Source organism: Meles meles, chromosome 15, assembly GCF_922984935.1.
Source record: "Meles meles chromosome 15, mMelMel3.1 paternal haplotype, whole genome shotgun sequence".
Classification (NCBI taxonomy): domain Eukaryota; kingdom Metazoa; phylum Chordata; class Mammalia; order Carnivora; family Mustelidae; genus Meles; species Meles meles.
Window position 1 is genome coordinate 66,783,648 of NC_060080.1, and position 24,921 is coordinate 66,808,568.

The 24,921-nt window shown below is 35.7% G+C and overlaps 1 protein-coding gene across 4 annotated transcripts in view; it reads left to right on the top strand.

Annotated features, from left to right (window-relative positions):
* PPP4R3B (protein phosphatase 4 regulatory subunit 3B) overlaps positions 1-24,921 on the top strand; it is a 68,006-nt gene that overhangs the window by 34,429 nt on the left and 8,656 nt on the right. For 2 of the 4 annotated variants that reach the window (XM_045979762.1, XM_045979765.1), the window contains 8 exons: positions 10,447-10,578; positions 11,648-11,750; positions 14,096-14,137; positions 15,852-16,010; positions 19,465-19,634; positions 22,368-22,507; positions 22,882-23,066; positions 24,693-24,886. In XM_045979762.1, the coding sequence (XP_045835718.1) occupies positions 10,447-10,578; positions 11,648-11,750; positions 14,096-14,137; positions 15,852-16,010; positions 19,465-19,634; positions 22,368-22,507; positions 22,882-23,066; positions 24,693-24,886 (1,125 nt within the window). Of the gene's footprint in view, positions 1-10,446; positions 10,579-11,647; positions 11,751-14,095; positions 14,138-15,851; positions 16,011-19,464; positions 19,635-22,367; positions 22,508-22,881; positions 23,067-24,690; positions 24,887-24,921 lie in introns of those variants that run through there. The other 2 variants (XM_045979764.1, XM_045979763.1) reach the window with 2 other exon arrangements.

The window sequence follows — 24,921 nt, forward strand, 5'->3', positions numbered from 1 at the left end:
GCTTATAATAACTGTATAATGCCATAAATTATAAAATGTATCTCAGTATCAAGAAGTTAAAAGTTTTAAGAAATCTTAGAACAATGAAATGAAGTATGTTCTTTATCTTTCCCAATCAGAAAATAGAGATGCCAACTGATAACCTGGATAATCTCTCAATTCCATGTGTAGGTACCCAGTACTTCCCCGCTTTTGCTGATTATTTTTTGCAATATTGCAAATTCTTAAACCCACAAAACTGTACTTTAAATAACAGTATGTGCTTCTAAGAATAGTATGAGGTTAGAGTGTGATGAAACCAATGGGAGTATCATTTCTCTAAAACTTTGGTTTAGATATAACTAAAACCTTGAAAAATCTCTCGGAAATCTTGATTAAACTCACTTGAATGCTGCTATATAGGTGAAGGATAGCAAACTTTCCTTGAAAGGTCAGAAGATAAATAAGACTTGATGAGCTCTTTGGTATCTGTTGCAATTACTCAACCCTGCCATTGTAAGAATGAGTTGTCCAGGGGCACCTGGGTGGCTCAGTGGGTTAAGCCGCTGCCTTCGGCTCAGGTCGTGATCTCAGGGTCCTGGGATCAAGTCCCGCATCGGGCTCTCTGCTCAGCGGGGAGCCTGCTTCCCTCTCTCTCTCTCTGCCTGCCTCCCTGCCTACTTGTGATCTCTCTCTGTCAAATAAATAAATAGAATCTTTAAAAAAAAAAAAAAAAAAAGAATGAGTTGTCCAAAGATGGTGTAGCTATGCTCCAGTAAATGTTTTTACCTTACAACTTTATGTACAAAGTAGGCAACCAGCAGATAGTCTTGTGGTTTGCCAAGCCCTAACTTGGACCCCTTTCTCAGAATATTGCAAGACAGCTATAATGGCATTTAAAGGCTGACTCTGAGGTTTTAACTGCAGAAGCTACTATGGCAGTGTAAAAAGAAGTTAAAAGAGAGAACATAGGAATAAGCGGTCTTCAGTGGAAAGAAAGTCATTGGGCCCTCTTAATTAAGATTATAAATTTAAGAGAAGGTGGAGAAAAAAATTTTATATATATGTATGTTTAAGAGGGTGTTCCCTAGAATAGATTTGGTAGTCCAGCATTGACACATATTAACTGGAGTTACTCTATAATGGTTTATTTGCACATCAAGTCAACATTTGATTCTAAGAAGGAATTTTCCAGTAGTTTTTCGTACCTCTTCATTATTTAGCTGCACTTGCTTGAGCATGAATTTTTTTCTAGCCTAGTAATGTCATTGTTGGGGAAGCAGGTCAAGGAAAATTGGATTTGTTTGTGTAATATTTTAATGCTATCAGTAAAGAACTCCAGCAAACAGCTTTAGAAATCAGACAGTTCAACTTTAGCCAGTTTGAATTTTGAAAGAGTGATCCAACTTACAGTGATTTTTCTATTCCATATTGCATTTTCGCCATTGGAGACATAGATATGGGAGAGTTAATAAGGTCACTTAGATAATGTGTATCTTAGATGGCTGTACTGCAATTGGAGAGGCTGGGTCCTTGGATTCAGCTCTTCCTTCTGTTCACCAGGGCTTGCTCCATTATGTTAACTAAGAAATGAAATATGCCTTACAGAAAACTTAAATGTTGATAAGACTTTTAGTTCATTGACGTATGTTCAACCATTTATTAATTGTTTCAGAACTATTTGTTCATTGTTTCTGAAAAATACCATTACTTTTGAGTGGGCATAGTCATGCATCGTAGTGGACTAATTATAATTATTTACTGAGGTGGGTGTATCTCTGGAATAAGACTGTCTTGCTGTCCCATACTGCTCTGTGGGGCAGAAACTGTATAAATCTATGGTTAATTCCAGTATTTCAGGAGTTGATTTTTACTTAGTTTGGCAGGATCCAGCAATATAATAATAGTAGTAGTAGTAGTAGTAGTAGTAGTAGCAGCAGCAGGATCCAGCAATATAATAATAGTAGTAGTAGTAGTAGTAGTAATAATAATAATAATAGAACTTGACATGTATCCTAGGGCTTATCTCATTTTTTTTCATCTTTCTTTTACTGGCCATTGTCTACTGTATTACCAACTGTAGTTTCATGTATTTTGTCTAGCTTTTTGTTGTTGTTTCAGATAAAAACTAAATCTAGTTCCTGTTACTCTTTCTTGATCAAATGCAAAAGTCTGATTTTGTATGTATTTTCACAGAGGATTTTAGTGCAAAAGTCTGACTCTTACTACAGATTTAGAATGTTTGTGAATTCCTGTCTGTTTTTTATTTTCTTTAATAAATTATTTCATTAAAGTGACACTTAAGAGTAGTAAAAAATAAACACAAGGATTCAGAAGTTTAAAGACTTTTGTATAATTGCAGTGACAATTACTATTTTGATTGTAAGAAATTCCCATATTTTGCCCTTTTCTCCACATGCATCTTTTTTTTTTTTTTAATCTAAGTCTGATTTTCCTGGTTTTTTTTTCCTTTTCTTTAACAATGAAACTATAGGGTGCCTGGGTGGCTCAGTGGGTTGGGCCGCTGCCTTCGGCTCGGGTCATGATCTCAGGGTCCTGGGATCGAGTGCCGCATGGGGCTCTCTGCTCAGCGGCGAGCCTGCTTCCCTCTCTCTCTGCCTGCCTCTCTGACTACTTGTGATCTCTCTGTGTCAAATAAATAAATAAAATTTAAAAAAAAACAATGAAACTATAATAATAGGCTTGAAGAGTGCTGTTCAGTTTCTGTGATGATGGAAATGTTTATTCTGTAACCACAAGTTAACCACTTGTTACCTATGGCTGCCAAGCACTTAAACTACAGGTAGTGTGACTGAGGAATTACTAGTTTTAATTTTAAACTGCCTAATGTGGCAAGTGGATACCGTATTAAACAACACAGGATTAGAATATTTGTTACCGGGCGCCTGGGTGGCTCAGTGGATTAAGCCGCTGCCTTCGGCTCAGGTCATGATATCAGGGTCCTGGGATCGAGTCCCGAATCGGGCTCTCTGCTCAGCGGGGAGCCTGCTTCCCTCTCTCTCTCTCTGCCTGCCTCTCTGCCTACTTGTGATCTCTCTCTGTCAAATAAATAAATAGAATCTTTAAAAAAAAAAAAAAAAAAGAATATTTGTTACCCATACAGCCAATCTAAGGAGGGGCTTATTTATTTATTTATTTATTTATTTATTTTGAGATTTTATTTATTTATTTGACAGAGACACACCAAGAGAGGGAACACAAGCAGGGGGAGTGGCAGAGGGAGAAACAGGCTTTCTGCCGAGTGGGGATCCCAATGCGGGACTCCATCCTGGGCCCCTGGGATAATGACCTGAGCCCAAGGCAGATGCTTAATAACTGAGCCACTCCAGTGCTCCTAAGGAGTGAATCTTTTATCTTACAATTATTCTAAACAAAGAATGTCTTGATCAGGTCTCTGTTTTAGAAGTATAGTTCTATAGATAACTAAAGAAGGAAGACCTGACCTGTGGTGGAAGGAAGTAGGAGAATAAGAAATTAATGTATTATTTAGGAATGGGTTTGGCTTCATATATCCGAAAAACCAGGAGTGGCATCAGCAAGGTGGCAGAACAGAAAATTCCAGGTCTCGTCCCCACAACAGAAACTGATTTAACAGTTATTAACAGACATGAATACCTCCATGTGACTTTAGAGTCCAGGTGAGAGGTAATAGCATTTTAGTGGAACACAGAAAGGAGAAAAGATACATTGAAAAGGGTAAGAACAGTTTCAGTTTACCCTGTCACTTCTCCCCAAGTGAGTGTAGTACAGTACTGAGAGATCCTCTGGCCCCACAGATTCTCTCATGGGGGAAGGGGAGAACAAAGTGAGAGTCTGACTGACATCTCCAGCCTTTCAGAATGCTACCCATGAGGGCCATTTCTTTCAGGTCCTACCCAGAACAGTGAGGGAAAACCCTTGCAATACCTAAGAACAAAGAAAAGAAGCAGGGGCTCTCAAAACCACCACACGCATCTCAAAAGCTGGTCCATGTACCCCTAGTAATGAACCCAATCAACTGACCCAGCCAAAATCTGACTGGGCTGACTGGTGAAGAACTTTCCCTGCCAAGACCAGTCTATACAGACTAAAAGAGCTAACTACTTCTTTAGATGGGCAGATATCAGTGCAAGATTACAAAGATCAGGAAAACTTGACACCACCAAAACAAAAGAAAGCTATCATAACTGACCCTAAGATAATGGAAAACTGAACTGACTGACAAAGAATTCAGAATAATTATCTTAAAAGAAGTTCATTGAACTGCAAGAGAACACAGATAACTAAATGAAATCAGGAAAACAGCACATGAACAAAATGAGAAGTTCAACAGAGATAAAGTGTTTGGTTTTTTTTTGTTTTGTTTTTTTTGTTTTTGTTTTTAAGATTTTATTTATTTATCTGACAGCGAGAAATCACAGGAGAGGCAGGCAGAGAGAGAGGAAGGGAAGCAGGCTCTCCGCTGAGCAGAGAGCCCAATGTGGGACTCGATCCCAGGACCCTGAGATCATGACCTGAACTGAAGGCAGTGGCTTAACCCACTGAGCCACCCAGGCGCCCCCAGAGATAAAGTTTTTTAAAAGAACCAAAAGAAGGGTGCCAGGGTGGCTCAGTTATTCTGATGCAGAATAACATAATACTCCATTCATGGTGTATAAATCACTTTTAAGCCTAATATAAAAGGCAGAAGACAAAATATTAAGAAAAACTATAACTACAAAAGTTTTTAATAGATACACAGTATAAAATAAATTCTGGGACACCTGGGTGGCTCAGTCGTTACGAGTCTGCCTTCGCCTGGGTCATGAGCCCCAGGTCCTGGGATCAAGTTCTGCATCAGGCTCCTTGCTCAGCGGGGAGCCTGCTTCTTCCTCTGCCTGCTGTACCTTGCAGTGCTCACTGTCTCTTTCTTTCTGAGAAATAAATAAATAAAATCTTAAAATTTTTTTAAATAAATAATAAATTCTGACATCAATAACATAAGTATATAGGTTAGGAGTAAAAACGTAGAGTTTGTTTGGAATTGCTGATGAGATATGAATATTCAAAATATGTAAGGAATTCCTGCGACCCGGTAGCCAAGAAAAAAAAAAAACCAAATTTGAAAATGGGCAAAGAAACTGAACAGACATTTCTCCTAAGTACACACAACTCTATTAGGATGGCTAATATCAGGGCTGTAGGAGAAGGTGGTCTCCACAGGAGTTAAAGTTCTTAGTAATTTTTGCTTGTTGGAAGAACTTGAAGGACAAAAGGTAGTAGGCAGTGGCACTGTCATTCACGCATAAGCCTGGAGTACTCAAAATAGAATTCAGGCTTGCAAGATGAAATCATGGAGGGAAGAGTCATGCTGTGGAAGCATGTGTTTTCTGAGAAGGGAAAATCTCAAGAAGGAAAAACAAATGGCATTCTTGATCCATCTTTCTTAGTGAAAGAGCTTCAGATGAAACTATCCGAAGTAGCAGATACAATGTATGTTTTCACATTGTGTTAATTTTTGAAGTGGCCCTGGGTCCTGACTACAGTACCACCAAAATTTGTTCAGGATTGTTGAGATACCTGTATTTATAATTTTAAAAAAATGTTGTTGAGGAGGTTGATGAATTTCTGTTAAAAGCCATTCCTGAGTGTTAAATGTAACAGACAAGGTAAATATTTGTTTACAGTGTTTGAGAAACCATTTATTTAAGTACAATCAGAAAAAAGGAATAAGTATATGGATATGTGATTTTGAGATTAAAGTTAGTCTTAAAATGTAAATAAAATGTGGAACGTATCCTCAAAAAAAAAAAAAAGGATGGCTAATATCAAAAATAAAGATGACGGGGCACCTGGGTGGCTCAGTGGGTTGAGCCGCTGCCTTCGGCTCAGGTCATGATCTCAAGGTCCTGGGATCGAGGCGCGCCATCGGGCTCTCTGCTTGGCGGGGAGCCTGTTTCCCCTTCTCTCTGCCTGCTTGAGATCTCTCTCTCTCTGTCAAATAAATAAATATTAAAAGTAAATAAATAAAGATGACAAGTCTTGACAAGGATATGGAGAAAAGAAGAGTCCTTGGGCGCCTGGGTGGTTCAGTGGGTTAAGCCTCTGCCTTCGGCTCAGGTCATAATCTCAGGATCCTGGAATTGAGTCCTGCATCAGGCTCTCTGCTCAGCAGGGAGCCTGCTTCCCTACTACCCCCTCTCTCTCTCTGCCTGCCTCTCTGCCTACCTGTGATCTCTCTCTGTCAAATAAATAAATAAAATCCCTTTAAAGAAGAGTCCTTGTACACTGACGATGGGGATATATTGGAGCAGCCATCATGGATAACAGATGGCAGTTCTTCTAAAAATTAAAATAGACTACCATATGACCCAGCAATCTTGCTTCTGTCCATAAATCCAAAAGATCTTAAAGAGATACCTGTCCTCCCATGTTCACTGCAGCATTATTCACAATAGTCAAGACATCTAAGCAACCTCAGTGTCCATCTGCAGATGAATGGATAAAGAAAATTTGTCATATATGTACAGTGGAGCATTATTCAGCCTTAATAAAAGGAAGTCCTGCCATTCTTGACATCTTGGATAAACCTAGAGGACAATTTGCCAAGTGAAATAAGCCAGACACAGAAGGAAAAATACATGATACTTTTTACAAAAGTAATACAGACTCATAGAATCAGAGAACAATGGTGCTTGCCAGAGGATGGGGACTGGGGGAAATGGGAAATATACTAGACAAAGGGTATAGAATTCCAGTTATACAGGATGAGTAAGTTCTGGAGATCTCCTCTACAGCATAGTACTATAGTTAAGAATATTATATACTGGGGCGCCTGGGTGGCTCAGTGGGTTGGAGCCTCTGCCCTCGGCTCAGGTCATGATCCCAGCATCTTGGGATCGAGCCCCGCATCTGGCTCTTTGCTCGGGAGGAAGCCTGCTTCCCCCTCTCTGCCTGCCTCTGCCTACTTGTGATCTCTATCTGATAAATAAAATCTTTAAAAAAAGCAAAAAAGAATATTATATACTTAAAAATATGCAGCGAAAGTAGATACTATGTTGTGTTTATATCACAGAAAAAAAGAAAAACCAATTTAGAATGGTTTTACCTAATGAAAGTTTTATTAATGTCACAATAAGTCTTGAAGCAGCTCCATGATGCCAGAAGACTTTCATCTTTTGAGTCAATCATCCTCATTTTCTGGTTTTAATGTCTATTACTTTGAGATTGCAAGATTGCTATTCCACCTCCAGGAATAAGAAGGGCAGAGAGCAAAATAATGGCTGGAAAGCTTTCATGTTTTATTTTAAAGCACTTTCCTGGAGGTTCCAATTAACAATTTCTACTTGGATTTCTTTGTCCAAAAGTAAGTTACCCTTAGCTATGAAGGATGCTGGGAAATTGTGTTTTAGCTAAGTACATTGCCTCTAAACAAAATGTGGGCTCTGCTAGCAAAACAACAAAAATAGAGACTAAGTGGGTGCCTCATAGTACCAGCCACATTGTCTCCTCTCTGGCTACCTAACTTTCATATATCTTTTTCTTTCCTTACCCACCTTTCCCTCAAGGGACATAAATCAAGTTTCCATTATTTGAGTGTTGTTAGGTAGTCTTCTTCAAGTCCAGATAAGACTCCTAGTATTTCAGTAACCTATAAACAGAAAGATAATTTATCTGCCCCCAACATTAAGCAAAACTGCTTTTGTCTGGGAAGAGGGAGAACATACTTATAGCAATCATTCATTCATAACTGTGATACACTGGTTTATCAGATACTTGTTGAATAGCAGTAGCTTGGACTCCTTGTCCCAGGAGGTTCTTGATTAACAAAAGCAGCTGTCTCTAAAGAAATGTCCCTTGCCTATTTTTTTCCAAAGCCTTTCTTCCTCAGGATATTGAGCTGTGGCTACATCTGAGTTGGGCAATAGAACATGCCTTTCCTCCAAGGATCTATATAATCTTCACAGTCTGCTTTCTGTTGGTGTGAGTTCTCTGGCCAAGTAGTGGTCTTAAAGATTGAACAGTCATGGACTGTTGCCTATTTTAAAACTTTTTGACAGTTAGTCCTCAAATATTTAGTATCCTTCCAGACTATTTGCTTCTTATGGATTTTAAAGATCTTATCCAAATGTAGTCTTTTTTTTTTTTTTTTAAAGACTTACATATTAGAGTGCACCATGAGCTGTGGGAGGGGCCAAAGGAGAGGGAGAGAATCTCAGGCAGACTCCCCAGTGAGCACAGAGCCCAGCCGGGGTCAGTCTTAAAACCCTGAAAACATGACCTGAGCAAAAACCAAGAGTCAGACACTCAACTAACTGAACGATCCAAGCACCCTGTATCCAAACATAAACTTTAAACCTAGAGATTTCAATTTATCTGCTGACCTCTGCCCTTTCTATCTGAAGCCTGGTGATCTTAAAATGTTTTAAAGAATAGCATTCAGTGGTGTATATACCTCTCTCTGGCAGGGAAGTCTTACAGGCCTGAGAAAGGCAGTTCTTTTCTTACCGCCTAAAAAGGCTATAGTTCTCTTTAACAGTCTGTTTCACCATGAAATATATAAATTAGCTATTGTCAGTTTCATAAGTCACTGAATTATGGTACTTAGTTTGGCACTGATACTGCTGGAAGCAGGATTTATGAGAAACTGCATGTAGGAGAGAAGACCAAAAAAGTATGAAGACTGTATTGAAATGACGTTTCAATGTATGAGCTATACCTTAAGTATTTCTTGCCACTCTGGTTTTATTTAGATGTAACCTAAATTCATCATTTATTATTTTTTTGTGCCTAGTTTTAAATGAATGAACTTATGAAAGAGGATTATATATAAGTCAAATTATCTGAGGACCTAATTAACTGGTAGAATGTAAGTAGTACACATTGACATAAATGTAAAGTAAGTAAATGCCATAGCACTGTTCTGAGGAAAGTTTATTATATGACACCTTGTCATAATATGTTAACATTTTACATGAGTTAAGCTTTGCCAATTGTGCCACTATAAGAAAGAGCAGCAGATTAGTGTAGAGTCTACCATTTCTTCCAATTGAAATGAGGCTTGGGTCTGGATTTATTAATTAGCTCTATAAATTTTATTTCATAAATCGTAATTCCTCTTTGAAGAGATTTTATTTTCTTTTCAATGCCATGACAGAACTGATTCATTGGTGTTGAAATTTTGAAACATGGTAGGGTCTAGGATTCTAATTTTAAGCAGCTAAGTCCCTGTGACATGCTTTTGTTGCTTCTTAACAGAATTTAAGAACACAAACAACTTTACAGGGAAATATTTTTGGAAACCACAGTATGTTCAGTTTAAGGGGCTAACACAACAAAATAATAACAAAAAGTGCTTTATACTAGGGACGACTGGGTGGCTCACTCAGTAAGCGTCTGCCTTCTGCTCAGGTCATGATTCTGGGTCCTGGGATAGAGCCCCATATCTGGCTCCCTGCTCATCAAAGAGTCTGCTTCTCCCCCTGCTCTTGCAAATGTACACACTCTCTCTCTCAAAGTCCTTTTCTAAGTGCTTTATACTGAATATTTTATTACTTTACAGAGTTCTCCCAGTTTAAGAAGTTCATCTTCATTCCATGCAGTTCCCTTATTTCATCTCCTTCAGTCACTACCTTTCTTCCCCCAGTAATAAACCTGTTCTCAAATCAACTGATGTCAAAACGTTTTTCTTTGTACTGTACTTCAATTTCTAAGACTTTTTTTTTTTTTAAGATTTTATTTCGTTATTTGACAGAGAGACACAGTGAGAGAGGGAATACAAGTAGGGAGAATAGGAGAGGGAGAAGCAGGCTTCTCGTGAGCAGGGAGCCCAATGTGCGTCTCGATCCCAGGACCCTGGAATCATGACCTGAGCCCAGGGCAGACACTTAAAGACTGAGCTACTCAGGTGCCCCTTAATATTGCTTAAAAATACAGGCAAAAGGTAAATAAATTTTGTATCTGCAAGCTACTTTGTAGTTTCATAGTTAAGACCTAACAGCATGCAACTAATGCATATCTCTGTGGTTAGATTATTATGGAACAGTGTACATCCACTTGCTTCCTATGGAGAGTTGTATACTGGGTTTTTCTCACTTTTTTGCTAGAAAGGATTTTCTCATTTGAAGCTCAGATAATCTGTGTTTTAGGGTCACATGATGTGTGATCCTCCTCACTCAGTCAGCTTCTAAATTCATATCTGAGGCTGAAACCTAGAATGGGAATCTATTAGAATCTATAGTGAACAAGAGTCACTGGTAAATGATTTTGTTTCCCACTTCCCTCTATTGTTGTTGCCATAAGCTTTCGTGTGCTCTGCTTTTTTTAGTGGGCCTTTTTCACTCTAGTGTATTTATAGAACTTGAAAAAATAGTAGGAACATAAAAGTTTAAATAAGTTCATTTATTCTTTGGTTCTGATTTTGTTCTTTCAGCTGGTATATTTGTCGTATATTCAGATCAGTTTTAATGGAAGTACATTTTCTTTCAGGACATCCTTCTCATTAATGTAGTAATTGAACAAATGATCTGTGATACTGATCCTGAACTAGGGGGTGCTGTTCAGTTAATGGGACTTCTTCGTACTCTGATTGATCCAGAGAACATGCTGGCTACAACTAATGTAAGAAATTATTCTGAGATAAAAATATTTTGGTTTAGGCAGTTTTAGAGGATTTCATGTATAGTAAGTTATGTATAAATAAATTATATATAAATATAAAATCTTAAAATTTGTACAATTTTTAAAAATAATAAATACTTGAGCATTTGTTCACTTGGTATCCAAGTAGCTGTGGTGTTCCTTTGTGGCAAAATAGAAGATTGTAATCTGGGAAAATCTTAGTAAAATGTTAGCATTTCTGTTTGTGGCTCTTAGCCTTACTCTGTTAACTTCTTAAAAATTAATACACAACCTACATAACATATGTAACACTGCTGACCTGTAAACAGTAAAAATGGCTAAGATGGTAAATTTTAATGTTACATGTTCTTTAATCATAGTGGAAAAAATTAATATGTACTGAATGATCTCAACTGCATAGTAAGAGAAATCATTCAGAAAAGACTTATGGAAGTATTCCAAAATATTAATAATTGTTGTCTCAAAAGTCTGGGATTTTTTCTTTATAAAATTCCCTCATATTTAGAGAAGAATATATTGTTTTTAAATCATTACTTGTTTATGAGACCATTGTATAAAAATAGTGGTCAAAAAAAATCAAAAGGTACTGTTTCCCAAATTTTCAGATAAGAAATTTTTGAATTTAAAAAATAGATCTAAATTCTGTCCTGTTTCAAATGGCTTGATAAATCAGTTTGGTGTTTTTTCATATTCGAATATGCTATGAATGGAGTTTCAAATGGAGTTTCAAATTTTCAGCAGTTAGTAAGTTGCTCCTCTCACATTGCTTGGTAAATCTTCATTCCATTTCAGATCATAAGCATATTAGAAAAAAAATTCTTCTGAATAATTTTCCTCAAAAAAATTTTTTATAATCTTATTTTCATTTTAATTTAGCAATATGAAATAGGTTTGATTTTTCAGTTCTGTTGAAATACAGTTAAGGTGAATGTAGTTTTTTCTTTCTTTCATGATATCTTAAAGTATCTGTTTGTATATAATCTACACTAATTCTTAAAGATACTAATTAAAAGATAATAAAATAATTTTTTAATTCTGTATGTTTCAGAAAACTGAAAAAAGTGAATTTCTAAATTTCTTCTACAACCATTGTATGCATGTTCTCACAGCACCACTTTTGACCAATACTTCAGAAGACAAGTGTGAAAAGGGTAGGGTCTCTTACTTATCTGCTTATGATTTCCATTTTTAAAGAGTGAAATAAGTAGTATAACTATAACAGGCTGTCTAATCAGTGCTTTATATGACAGGGAAAAATTAGAATATCCAAGGGGAACTATCATGTTAGAGAATAATTTGGCAACATAGTAAAGCTCTTTAATTTCACAACATAAGGATCAAAAGTTGATGGGTTAATCAAAAAAGTTGGTTAAAGTAGAGAACAGTTTAAAAAAATAAACTCTGTAAACATTCTAAATGCTGACTCATTTGCTGATATTTTATATAGGGGCAAGACTTTCTTTTTAATGTATTTTTTTTATTTCCATGTCATCTTTTATCCATAAACTACACCCATAATTCATCAGCTACAACTTCTAGTTTTACTGACTTCTAGACTATAGACTATTCAGCTTAGCCATAGATAGTACATTTTCATGATATTTCATCAGTCTGTGATATTTAAAGTATGTAATCATACTGCCAAAAATAGTGTAAACAAAGGACTTTTGATAAGCATGCAACTTACGGGAGGGGTGGTTTTCTTAGAGTGTTGGTGAATCCAATGAGTCATTTTAAAAGGGAGTCAGTTAAAGAGAATGTTTGCTAAATTAATTAAGTTATAAAATGGGCACAGCTTACATAATATTTCCAATTTCTGAGGGAACATTTATACATATGTGTGACAGGTACAAACAAGAATGTATAAGAAAGTAAAGAATATGTGGTATATTCATACAGTGGAATACTCAGTAGCAGTTAAAAACTGAATTTTGAACTATTAACTAGTTCTTGAAAATACAAAATTGGATAAAAAAACATGTTGCAGGGACGCCTGGGTGGCTCAGTCAGTTAAGCAGCTGCCTTCAGCTCGGGTCTTGATCCCAGGGTCCTGGGATGGAGTCCCACATGGGGCTGCTTGTTCAGCGGGGAGCCCACTTCTTCCTCTGCCTCTGCCTGCCACTCTGCCTGCTTGTGCTCTCTCTCTCTGACAAATAAATTTTTTTAAAAAATCAAAAAGCATGTTGCAGAATGTTTTCATGCAGAATGGTTTCATTTGTATAAATTAAAATAAATGCATTTTTAATTTTAATTTTAAAATAAAACGCAGCATACAGAAATGTTTAGATAATTATATAACAGACACCATATATTTCCTGTCGGCTTTATCAAAACTAACTTGCCCTATTTTTTTTTTTCAAAATTTTTTTGAAAAGAAAAGTACAGAAATTGTTGGAGTTTCGTATGCACCTCTTCATATTCTCACTTCACCCCCGTCCCTCAAGGAATGTTGAATTTGAGGTTTATCACCCAGTGTCTGTTTATATTACTATAAGTGTAATTATTATTTTTCATGTTTCCAAACTTGATATGAATTGATTTCCGTTGTACACATTGTTCTGCATTTTTTTTCTCTTATTCAGTGAGTTTTTGAAATCTATCCATGTTGATACCTGAGTTCTTAACTTATTTTTAAGTCTTGTATAATATTCTCTCTGAGTATGTTGTAATTTAGCCACTCTGCTTCTAATGTACATTTAAGTTGTTTCTAGTTTTTGCTATTACGTACAGTGCTGCGATAGACATTCATATATTTTCCTGTGCAAATGTGCTGTAAAATATATGTCTAAAATTCAGAACTTAAAATATCCTACTTTTTTAAAACTTCAGGACATAATTATAATAATAATGTGTTATTCTGGAGTTTAAGAAATTTTTGTAGAGAGAGAGATACCTAATTATTGGAGGATGACTAAGAAGTAAAAGAAAATGTGTCTGTCTTTTCTCTGGTTGTAACCTTACTTTTTTATCAGAATATTTATTGTCTTTTAACAATTCTTCATCCATACCCAGTTCTATAAAAGGTGGCAGATACAGTTAGATACTTAACTGAAACAACTATTTTTTTAAATTGAAGTATAGTTGACACACAATGCTACGTTTCTTTCAGTAAACAGCATAGTTGTTTCACAAGTCCATACATTAAGCTTCACTCACCACAAGTGATGCTCCCATCTCTCACCGTGTAATGCTGTTCCGGTACCATTGACTATATTCCCTGTGTTGTGCCTTTTATCCCTGTGACATACATTCCATAACTGAAACCCTGTATTTCCCTTCTTCCATTTGGTGCATCCCCTCACCCCCCTAATTCTTGACAGTTATTCAGGTAAACTAATTCTTGACAGTTACTGATTCTTGACAACTAATTCTTGACAGTTACTCAGGTAAAATGAGATTATGACCAAAGACATCCTTTGTATGTATATATGTTGTAAAGGACTAGGAAAATAGAAGTAATTATTACTGAAGTAACTGACTTATTTTTTTTTGTTAGATAATATAGTTGGATCTAACAAAAACAGCACGATTTGCCCTGGTAAGTATAAATTTTATTTTATGAACTAATATAAAATTGTAAGCTTTTTTTTTTTTTTGCTCAGAGTATAATACATTTATTTATACAAGGCTAAGAAAGGCTTATTTTTTAAAAAATCCAAAAAAATTTACCTATTTCCTTTATTGTAAAGAAAAAACATTCTATTTTCTCTAATATAAAAGATGGAAAACTGGTTGGAATTTTGTTTTTGTTTTTTACTCTAAATTTAGAGCTTATTTTCTGATTTTTTTTTTTTGAGAAGACATCTGAAAGTTGAGAATTTTAGTTCATTATTTTTGAAACCTAGTAAACTAAGACCAGCTAGGAATTAGTGTTAGTGTTCATGACAGCATTATGCTTAGGTGTTATTTATGAACCTGAGTGTAAGCACTGTTGCTTCTACTTGGAACATGCATACCAGGGATGGGGCTAGGAGAATAGAAAATACGCTGTGTGCACCTAGCATCCTGTCCTTTTCTACCAGCTCATGAGTGGTCTAGGAGAGCCAGTTTCAAATGAGGAGACCTTCAGAGATTGGATTAGTTAGAGATAAGATGATTAATTTCATGTCCTAATTTGAGAAAGTGAAAACAAGATATTTAATTAACACTGCAGATCATTGTTACAAATTTTTTTGTGAATAAAATTAGGGAATTGAGAAATTAAGAGAGTGTAATTTTTTTTAATGGTGAGGGACTAGTTTCAGATACTGACTATGGTGTTGGCTGTTACACAGATGAGCCTGAAACAAGTAAAACTCTTTACTTAGCATTTAGCATAGGATGGATCTTTTAAATACCAGAACTGTATTTTGTATTTTTAATGGCTATTCTGTTATCAAAAGAATGCTGATTTATTCCTGATAGCATCATAGTTCCACAAAATATTTATGTGTGTAATCTTCTTGAAAAGTAAAATAGTCGGACTAGATTTATTCTGTAAGGCTGTGATTCCAAAATTTCCTCACAGTTTAATATTTCTTGCCTAAAACATTTATAATAGGTGTCAGTAGTTATTGACATAAGCCCTTTGACATATATTCAATTTTGATGTTCAGGAACCAATTTGAAATCATTTCATTAAAGTACCTACCAAGGCCTCTTGAGGGAAGAAAAGGTAGTTTACTTTAGTAGGCCTCTCATGGATATCACATTTTGATGTTTAAAAGGTTATTGTTAAAAAAATCTCAATGTAGTATTATTCACTTTATATTCAAGTAGCCAAAAATGTCCTTTCCTTAAAGATGTCTTTTTAAGGAAAGCATATTAATTTTTCTTAGGAAGTTTTGTTGCACCGTGTTAGGCAAAAAGCTTGAGGTATTTACTCTTTACTGGGGACCCTTTAATAGATTTGTTAATATTAATAATGAAAGCAGCACACATTAAGGAAATATTTCTAAGAAGATCTCAATGAGATCAGTGAGGGTTTTCTTATCATGTATGTATTTTTTTTATTGAGGCTTTCTTTCATCTTAACACTAATAAGTATTTTAATACAAAAGCCATAGAAGGTAACCATCTAATCACTAAAAATGAATAGTATTGAAGAGTCTGCTAATGAAAAACTAAAAATCTGTAGCTTCTTTAATTGATAATAATGAGGATTAGAAATACAGTTTTACTTTTGCTCTAAAATATGAGGCATAAACTGTATTCTCTTTATTTAGGTGAATTATAATATTTATTTTATTTTCCTGTGATGACTTTCTTTGTAGATAATTATCAAACAGCACAGCTGCTTGCCTTAATTTTAGAACTTCTCACATTTTGTGTGGAACATCACACATATCACATAAAAAACTATATTATGAACAAGGACTTGCTAAGAAGAGTCTTGGTCTTGATGAATTCAAAGCACACTTTCCTGGCCTTGTGTAAGTAACAATTTAAAAAAATATTCTTGTAAAGTATTTTAAGGATCAATATTTTTAATAGAGATTAAAACCTGAAGTTACCCATGTGAATTGATTTATTTTTTTAGCAGTATATATATTATCAAAGAGATGATTATGAGAAGTACTAATCTGTTGTTTTATTTAAAGGACAAGAGGAATAGGTCATGGTGCTTTCCTACCCACATATTACTCACGTTTAGATTGAATTAGCTTAACTCTTGGAATAAAATACCATGTATGATGACAACAGTTCACTAATAGAACAAGTCCTGCTGTCTTTCACATCTTCTTCATCAAACTGTCATTTACAGTGCCTTTTTTTTTTAAAGGTTTTATTTATTTATTATTTGAGTGAGAGAGAACACAAGCAGAGGGGTGGAGAAGAGGGAGAAGCAGGCTCCCCACTGAGCAGGGAGCCCAATGTGGGGCTCAATCCCAAGACCTGAGATCATGACCTGAGCCAAAGGCAGACACTCAACCAACTGAGCCACCCGGGCGCCCATATAGTGACTTTTCTATACCTTTGAGATATAGGCCTTGAAATGTTTTTGTTTAACTTGGGTTATTTACTGAACTTGTGAAAGAACTTATCAGTAGTCCCCCTCATTATACCACGTGGACCAACAATAAGCAAACTTAAATGCTGATATTTGCATCAGTGTTGATTTTTGGCAGACTGTTAAGTTTCCTTTCCTCTTCATATTTTTACTGCAAATAGAGATAAAGTAACCTCCTCTACCCTCCAAATAAAAAGAGCTTTGTGTTAAAATTGAAACATTTAATGTGTAGAAAAAAGATTAATCTCCCAGCTACTGTTTATAAGGCCTTAAAAGTCGCCACCATTAACTGCGTGCACAATTTTTCCTATTCCTTTTTACACATCTGTACAAAATTACGCAAACATTCACACTCCTATAGGTCTTCCAAATTTTTATAAAAACAGGATCATATTAACATACTTCTCAGCCTCTCAGTATTACTCTACATGATGAAATATGGTCTCAACTAAATTTTTTTAAGTGTAGTTGAGTAACACTTGATGGAATGGCTCTTCCACAATATATTCTGCTGTTCTGTAGTGCACAGAGTATGGGATTGTTGAGTATTTTGCCGCTCCAAATAACACTGTAGTAAATAGTTCAGTATATAAATCTTCTAAGTACTGGTTTCTTTATTTCCATAGTATGGATTCCCAATAATGATAATGCCAGGACAAAATGTTTATATAGTTTTAATGTATCCTTTTAGATTTGAATTTCACATAGAGCCTCCAGATTACTTTCCCAAAAGATTGAAGCACTTGACACTCTTCCAGCACTATGTCACTGATTCCTAAAACGTTATGAAGAGGATGATGGAAAATGGGGTATTCCACTTGTGTTTTAATTTACATTTTCCTTGACATACTATACATTTTCCTATTTTAGTGCTTTTGAATTTTATCTGTGTGAATTGCCTATTTTTTTCTTAGAGCTCTTTTGGTTTTAGGAGTATTAATTTATCACATTTAGGGGGAAAAATGCCCCAGTCTCATTTATCTTTTGCATTTGCCTTTATTTATAGTTTATTTTAAATATATAATAGTTTTAAGATTCTCTATGATGAAAAATATGTCTCTTTTCCTTTTATGAGTTTTGGGGTTTTTATCTTGCCTAGGAACATCTCCTGTGTCCTAAGATTATGCAAATAAAAATATTCTTCTCAATTTACTTCTCATTTTTATTATTTCTTTTTTTTACTTATATATGTAACACGTTTGAAGTCTGTTTTTATATATGATTTGGAGGGTCTTGCTTTGTTTTCTTTCAAATGGATAGGAAGTTGTGCCAGTCCCCTTTTTAAATAAACTGTGTATTTCTTACTGAATTAAAATTTCTCTCATTGTGTAATAAGTTGCTATATAGATCTTGTGTCTTGTTTCTGAGCTATTTTTTCTAAACCTGTCGTTTTATTAGATGAGATAAATAGGAAAGTTTATTCTTAGGCCACTGAGCCTCTTGTAAGGTTTAATATCTGCTAAGTCCCTGCTTGATTTTCCTTCTCATAGTTTTCTTGGTTCTCAGATATTTGTTCTTCCATAATAACTTAAAAATAATTTTATCCAGTTCATTGTGACCAGATTATGTTAAAATTTTCTATCGGTTTTGGAAGGATTGATGTTCTCATGACAGGTATTACTATCTGGCTTTCTGTAAATAGTCCTTTTGGATAAGTGCAGAGTATCCTGTTTGTGTGGATATATCACAGCTGAACAAACCTCCAGTATTTAAATGTTTACATTGGGTCAAGATTTCCATCATAAGTAGTGCAGTTGTAACTATATCATGTCATTCACCCATTCACCAGCAGTGTATGAGAGTGCCTGCTTGCTCACTACTTAGTCTTTTTAGTCATAAATAACTATTTCTTGTCCTGCTACAAAAAGGCAGTGTTAAAAAAAAAACAAAAGGCGATGTTATAAGTCTAGCACTTCTCTTCACGCTTGTTTGTGTTTTTTGGGTTTTTTCTTCACACTTGTTTAGTGTTCCAGTTACACATTTATACCTTATGTGGCCCATTTCAGTTTCATTCTTAGATAGTATTTGGAACCTCTTTTGACAGGCACAGCTTTTAATGATTCCATCTACGAACAACAGGTTGGAAATGAGAGACATTTCCTTTCAGTATTTAAAATTCGAAAAGCCACATTATACTGCTTGTTACTCTATTGTTCTTTTACCAATACAGTCTGATCTGCCATAGTTCATGTTTACCAAATACAGAATAGCTCCTAGGCAATTGGTAAACAAGGCTAAAATGTATAGGGTTAAAATGTATATGTTGTATCAGTTCACGGATGATTTTTCCAAGGCAAAGAGAACTGAAATAGTGGGAGTGGAACTATAACCTTGATCAGAAAAAGTATAAGACCTTCAGCTCTCCTGTTAAGCTGACAGCAGGAACAACTTTGGCTTTATTTTCAGAAAATCGAGAAGTACCTACCTCCAAAGCTTCCACTGTGGGGAGGTGAGGCAGCTTTGGGCAGGTTGCACCACTCCTGTGCCCACCTTCAAGAAAGACAGCTCTGTCCTGGCTCTGAGCTGCCATCGCTACATCATCTGCATGTCTCCCAGTACTGCTCAGAGTACTGCCAGCATTGGCACTCAGTGGATTCTGTGGGGTTTTTTTAAATCTTTATACCATGGAGCTACCTGCCTGGGTACTTTATCTCCCAAGTACCAGTTACTGGGTTTTTTGCTAGCTCTGACTACATGAGTTAACACAGATTTGAGTGGTCTTACCCTAACTCTGTTTTTCCTCAAAATCCAATTAATTTTAGTGCACATTTTTACTTTTTATTTTAGAATATATACATTGCTTTATGTAAAAATACCTGTGTAATAATTGCTATTAATGAGATTATCAATTTGTTCCCTGTATGATTTTTAATTAGGTGCTCTTCGTTTTATGAGGCGGATAATTGGCCTTAAAGATGAATTTTATAATCGTTACATCACGAAGGGAAATCTTTTTGAGCCAGTTATAAATGCTCTTCTGGATAATGGAACTCGGTACAATCTGTTGAATTCAGCTGTTATTGAGTTATTTGAATTTATAAGAGTGGTAAGTTTATGTTAAAGGATTCTTAGTAAAATAAAATAATTACATGTTTAGCAATGTTAATATTTTAAATTGTGAAATTTAGCATGGTGTTTTAACCCATGTTTACTCTATATTATCTCAGTTCCATTTTTATTGGTGAGATGTTTCAGGATTATATTTGGCATATGTAGACATTTTAGTCAAGTATGCCATTCATGAGATCTCTATTATCTTTGTAGGGGTAATGATAAATAGAAAGGTTGAAAGTAATTACTTTGGCAAACTGATAGAAGATGTATAAAAGGTAGGCTATTATCATGTAAATTTAAGTTGAAGAGACCAGGAAGTGAGGTGGACCACTCCAACTGCCTTATTTTATAGATGAGAGGCTTCAAACACCCAAAGTAATCAAGTGATTTATTCAAGAACATCCATTTGGTTAGGGGCATAGTCAGAGCTTGAAGACAGGTCACAGCTCAGTTTTGGGCAACAGAAGGTCTGTCATAAAAAGATCTGGAGAGAACTCTACGTCAATAATAGGGTTAAAATAGGTAACTGTAGGACCAATACAATAAATTTACCCTCTACCACACACTGAAATCATTCCATCAGGGAAAATGGCCACATGGTTAGAATTTGAAAAAATGAAAGTCAAATCTAGAAATTCATTCTCTAGTTTTGGCTCTTACAGATTTCTGCTCATGACATGCTGTTCTCATATACAGATTATTTGGCTGGCAGGATTACTTTTCTAATAGTCACTTGGCCAAAAGTATGGTTTTCAAAAGGATGAAGAGAATAGAAGTATTGTCTTTAGCCTTAGAAAAGAGGGAACATAGTTAACTAGCTTACCAAGTATCTGAACCCTGTTTCACAATGTACTGTTGTAATGAACCAGAGATTGGCGCATATATATATATATATTTATATATATATATTCCCCCCCTCCCCTTAAAATTTTTGGTGAGGGGGCACCTAGGTGACTCAGTTGGTTAAGCATCTGCCTTCAGCTCAGGTCATGATTCCAAGATCCTGGGATCGAGTTCCCTTCCCAGCAGCAAGCCTGCCCCTCCTTCTCCCTCTGCCTGTTGCTCTGCCTGTTTGTGCTCTCTCTGTTGAATAAATAAAATCTTAGAAAAAGTTAAAAAATTTTTAGTGAGAAACTGATAAAATGACTTGTAGGGTTGACAACCCCACCCGTTTCTTTTTTTTTTTTTTTAATTTTTATTTATTTGACAGAGAGAGATCACAAGTAGATAGAGAGGCAGGCAGAGAGAGAGAGGGAAGCAGGCCCCTGCTGAGCAGAGAGCCCGATGCAGGACTCGATCCCAGGATCCCGAGATCATGACCTGAGCCGAAGGCAGCGGCTTAACCCACTGAGCCACCCAGGCGCCCCACCACCCCTGTTTCTGTGCTTGAATTTGTTTTTCAGAAAATAATTTTGAGTGGTTGATAAATGTACATTGAATCCCAAAACTTAACTCATCTTTTTTTTTTAAAGATTTATTTATTTGAGAGAGAGTGCAAGTGGGGGTGAGGGCAGAGCAAGAGGATCGCAAACAGACTCCCTCCTGAGCATGGAGCCCTACGTGGGGCGCAGTCTCAGGACCCCAAGATTGTGACCTGAGCCAAAACCAAGAGTCAAGTGCTTAACCAACTGAGCTACCCAGGTACCCCAAAACTTAACTCATCTTTTTTGTTCAGTATATAGCACAGAACCATTTTACCTGGGTTTCTGATATTTCTTCTTTGCATATTATTTGAGATTTCCAGAGAAACTAGTTTGAAGACTTAAAAGTCCTTTAAAAAAAAGATTATGGGGCACCTGGGTGGCTCTGTGGGTTAAGACTCTGCTTTTGGCTCAGGTCATGATCTCAGGGTCTTGGGATAGAGCCCCTCATCGGGCTCTCTGCTCAGCAGGGAGCCTGCTTCCTGCTGCCCTCTCTCTCTGTCAAATAAATAAAATCTTAATATCTTTTAAAGAAGTGGCATGTTTATTTCTTGTTAATCTTAAATTCCTGAATCACAATTTCAGTTACTATTAATAATGAGTGTACTTTGCATGCAGGCATTTGCAATGATTATTTAGAATGGTTCATTTAGAATTTAAAAGAATTTAGGAGTTATTACTGTCAGTTTGTTTCACAAAAGCTATACCATTGGAAAACTGCGGAAACAGGTAGAATTCAAGTTAATAGTTTATCAGATCTGTATATGTAATATAGTTATAGGAGTCTGTGTTTATTATTTAGGTAAGGCTTATCCCATTTTGATACCAGTAAAGGAGGAGTCTTTAACACCTTAAATTTGTTAAAAGTGGAATTTCACTATCTGCCTTCTAACTAGCTCTGCGCTTTTCATCAGGTCATCCAACCTCTCAGATCCTCAATTTTCCTTTTCTGTAAAATGGGGGTAATAAAACCTATTTCATAGAATTGTTAGGATCAAGTGAACTGTATGTTAAAGTACTTGTTAAATTGTAAAGTGCTATGTAAATACAAAGAATAAACAGAAGACATAAACTAAATCTAGTTACTTTCCAATGTTTTGTAGCCCCCCAAAAGAGCTCCTTTTTTATTCCTAGTTTTCTCTGGAGGCCTGGCTCATGTGTAAAGAAACTAGGACATTTATTTTTGTAATGTGATTTTGAAAAACCTCTTTTGATCAGCTTTGGAACTATAAAAAAGTTCTTTTAAGTTTTTCTCCTAACAGTCATTGAATTATGTTTGAATTGTAAATTTTGTCCTCATACAGGAAGATATCAAGTCTCTTACTGCACATATAGTTGAAAACTTTTATAAAGCACTTGAATCAATAGAATATGTTCAGACATTCAAAGGATTGAAGACTAAATATGAGCAAGAAAAAGACAGACAAAATCAGAAACTGAACAGGTATTGTTTAAATATATTGTATTAATAGGCTATAAAATTATATCCAAAATCTTCTGTTAGTATCTGACGTATGAACTTTACCCAGGAGCATTCTTTCCATCATTAGATAATACAGAGTTGTATCGAAGGTAGGATATTCTCCCTACCCAAATCTTTTACATGAACATATCATAACTCAAGATAATTTTTACTTTAATTTACAGTATTTTGGAGTGTTCTGGGGTTACATCTTGTATCACAGTCAAGGTAATGATGGTGTAAATTATACGTAGTTAAAATTACTTTTGCTCCTTTTGGTTATACATATTTATTCTCAAATTTAATCTGGTCACAAACTTTAAATCATTACTCAGTGTTTGTGATGTTTCTTACAGTGTACCATCTATATTGCGTAGTAACAGATTTCGCAGAGATGCAAAAGCCTTGGAAGAGGATGAAGAAATGTGGTTTAATGAAGATGAAGAGGAGGAAGGAAAAGCAGTTGTGGCGCCAGTAGAAAAATCTAAGCCAGAAGATGATTTTCCAGATACTTATGAAAAATTTATGGAGAGCAAAAAAGGTATTAAAATTTTGAATTTTTGAATAATGTAGCATTTATTAGGTACAGAAATTATCAGTTGCTTATGAAGGTTTGGTCATAGTATATAAAGCATGGAAGACATGAATTTTATAGTGAATGGGGACCTTTTAAAATTTCCACATCTTTTTCCAAATCTTTTTCCAAATCTGGGAGTTATTTTCATGTTTAAACTGTTTTTCTTGAAACTTGCCATTTTGGAATGCTCTTCATTTGCTGTTTAGAATTACATTGTCTACTTATACATTACCTTCAATGAATAATCTTGGATTTATTTCTGTACTGAGATCTCCAATAATAATAGAGACCATATATTGGGGCGCCTAGGTGGCTCAGTTGGTTGAGTGACTGTCTTCACCTCAGGTCGTGATCCTGGAGTCCCAGCATAGAGTCCCGCATTGGTTTCCCTGGTCGGCAGGGAGTCTGCTTCTCCCGCTGACCTCTTTCCTCTCATGCTTTCTCTCTCTCAAATAAATAAATAAAATCCTAAAAAAAAAATAATAATAATAATAGAGACCATATAGATACATAGAAACTTTCCAGAGCACTCTGCCTTTTATAGTTTTGAGGAAACAGCTCAAAGAAGTAACTTTGCCCTTTGAAATTTTAAAATCATTATCAAAATTTCATAAGGATAAACTGTAAAGAGAAGTAACATTTCCCATCTTTCAGATATGTTTAACTTGTTTATAAAACTGAGATCTTTCAAAAGAATCACTTTAGTTCTATGGCCTGAAAAATTACTAGAGTATTGTCCTGCATATCTCAATTAAATGTTTACTAAAAGTTTACATTTTAAAAGGCAAAAGCATTTGTGATTTTGAATGTGAGATTTTCTAAAAGCATTTCTCCTTAGTGTTTCACTGATTTATTACATTTTTCCTGCAACTGTTGTTCCCAGCCTCACTCATTATGTACTTGTTAGTGCCCGAAGTTCTGTTTATTTCAGCCTCACAGAGCAAATAGCCCATCAAAATGTCCTAGGTTTTGGTAGCCTAATTCTTCTACCTGTACTCATTATAGGCATTGCCCTGAGAACAGTGAAAAGGGGAGGTGAGGCCATACTTGAAGTACTGCTTCCACTTGAGAATCAGATACAAAAAAGTAGCAACCAGATATGAAAGGATACCGGATACCTAACTCGTAAGAGAAACAGATAGAGGATCCTAGAATATTCAGGAAATAGGAGACTGATAGACGTGATCATATCATTGTCTTTGGGCACTTGAAATACTGATTTATGACAGAGATTATCAGGTCTGACAAGGACTGTAATATAGAAGTATAGGATCAGTGCAGTGAAGCTGCAGAGGGACAGTAAAAGGAAGAGTCACAGGTAGTGAATCCTTGACGCACCCTACATACAACAGTGTAGGAGTCTAGTGAGGATGGCTGATTCTGGTAAGTGATTCTTGAGGTCCTTTCTAATCCTGGGTTTCTAAGATTCCGGCTAATTAAAGACTTAGCACTGTACATACCACGCTCTACTCTTAGCTCTTAGGAAGCAAAGGCAATGTTTTATAAGTTTTTAAGTTATTGTTATTTTCAGTTGCTTTGCTTATTAGGAATATTTACTGGAAAAGATGAAAAATTTTACTTTCTTTTTAGCAAAAGAAAGTGAAGACAAGGAAAACCTTCCTAAAAGGACATCATCGAGTGGCTTCAAATTTACTTTCTCCCATTCTGCCAGTGCTGCTAATGGAACAAACAGTAAATCTGTAGTGGCTCAGACACCACCAGCAAGCTCTAATGGATCCTCTTCCAAAACTACGAACTTGGCCACATCAGTAACAGCCACCAAGGTATGTGAAATTATGCTATACACGAACTTTGCTTT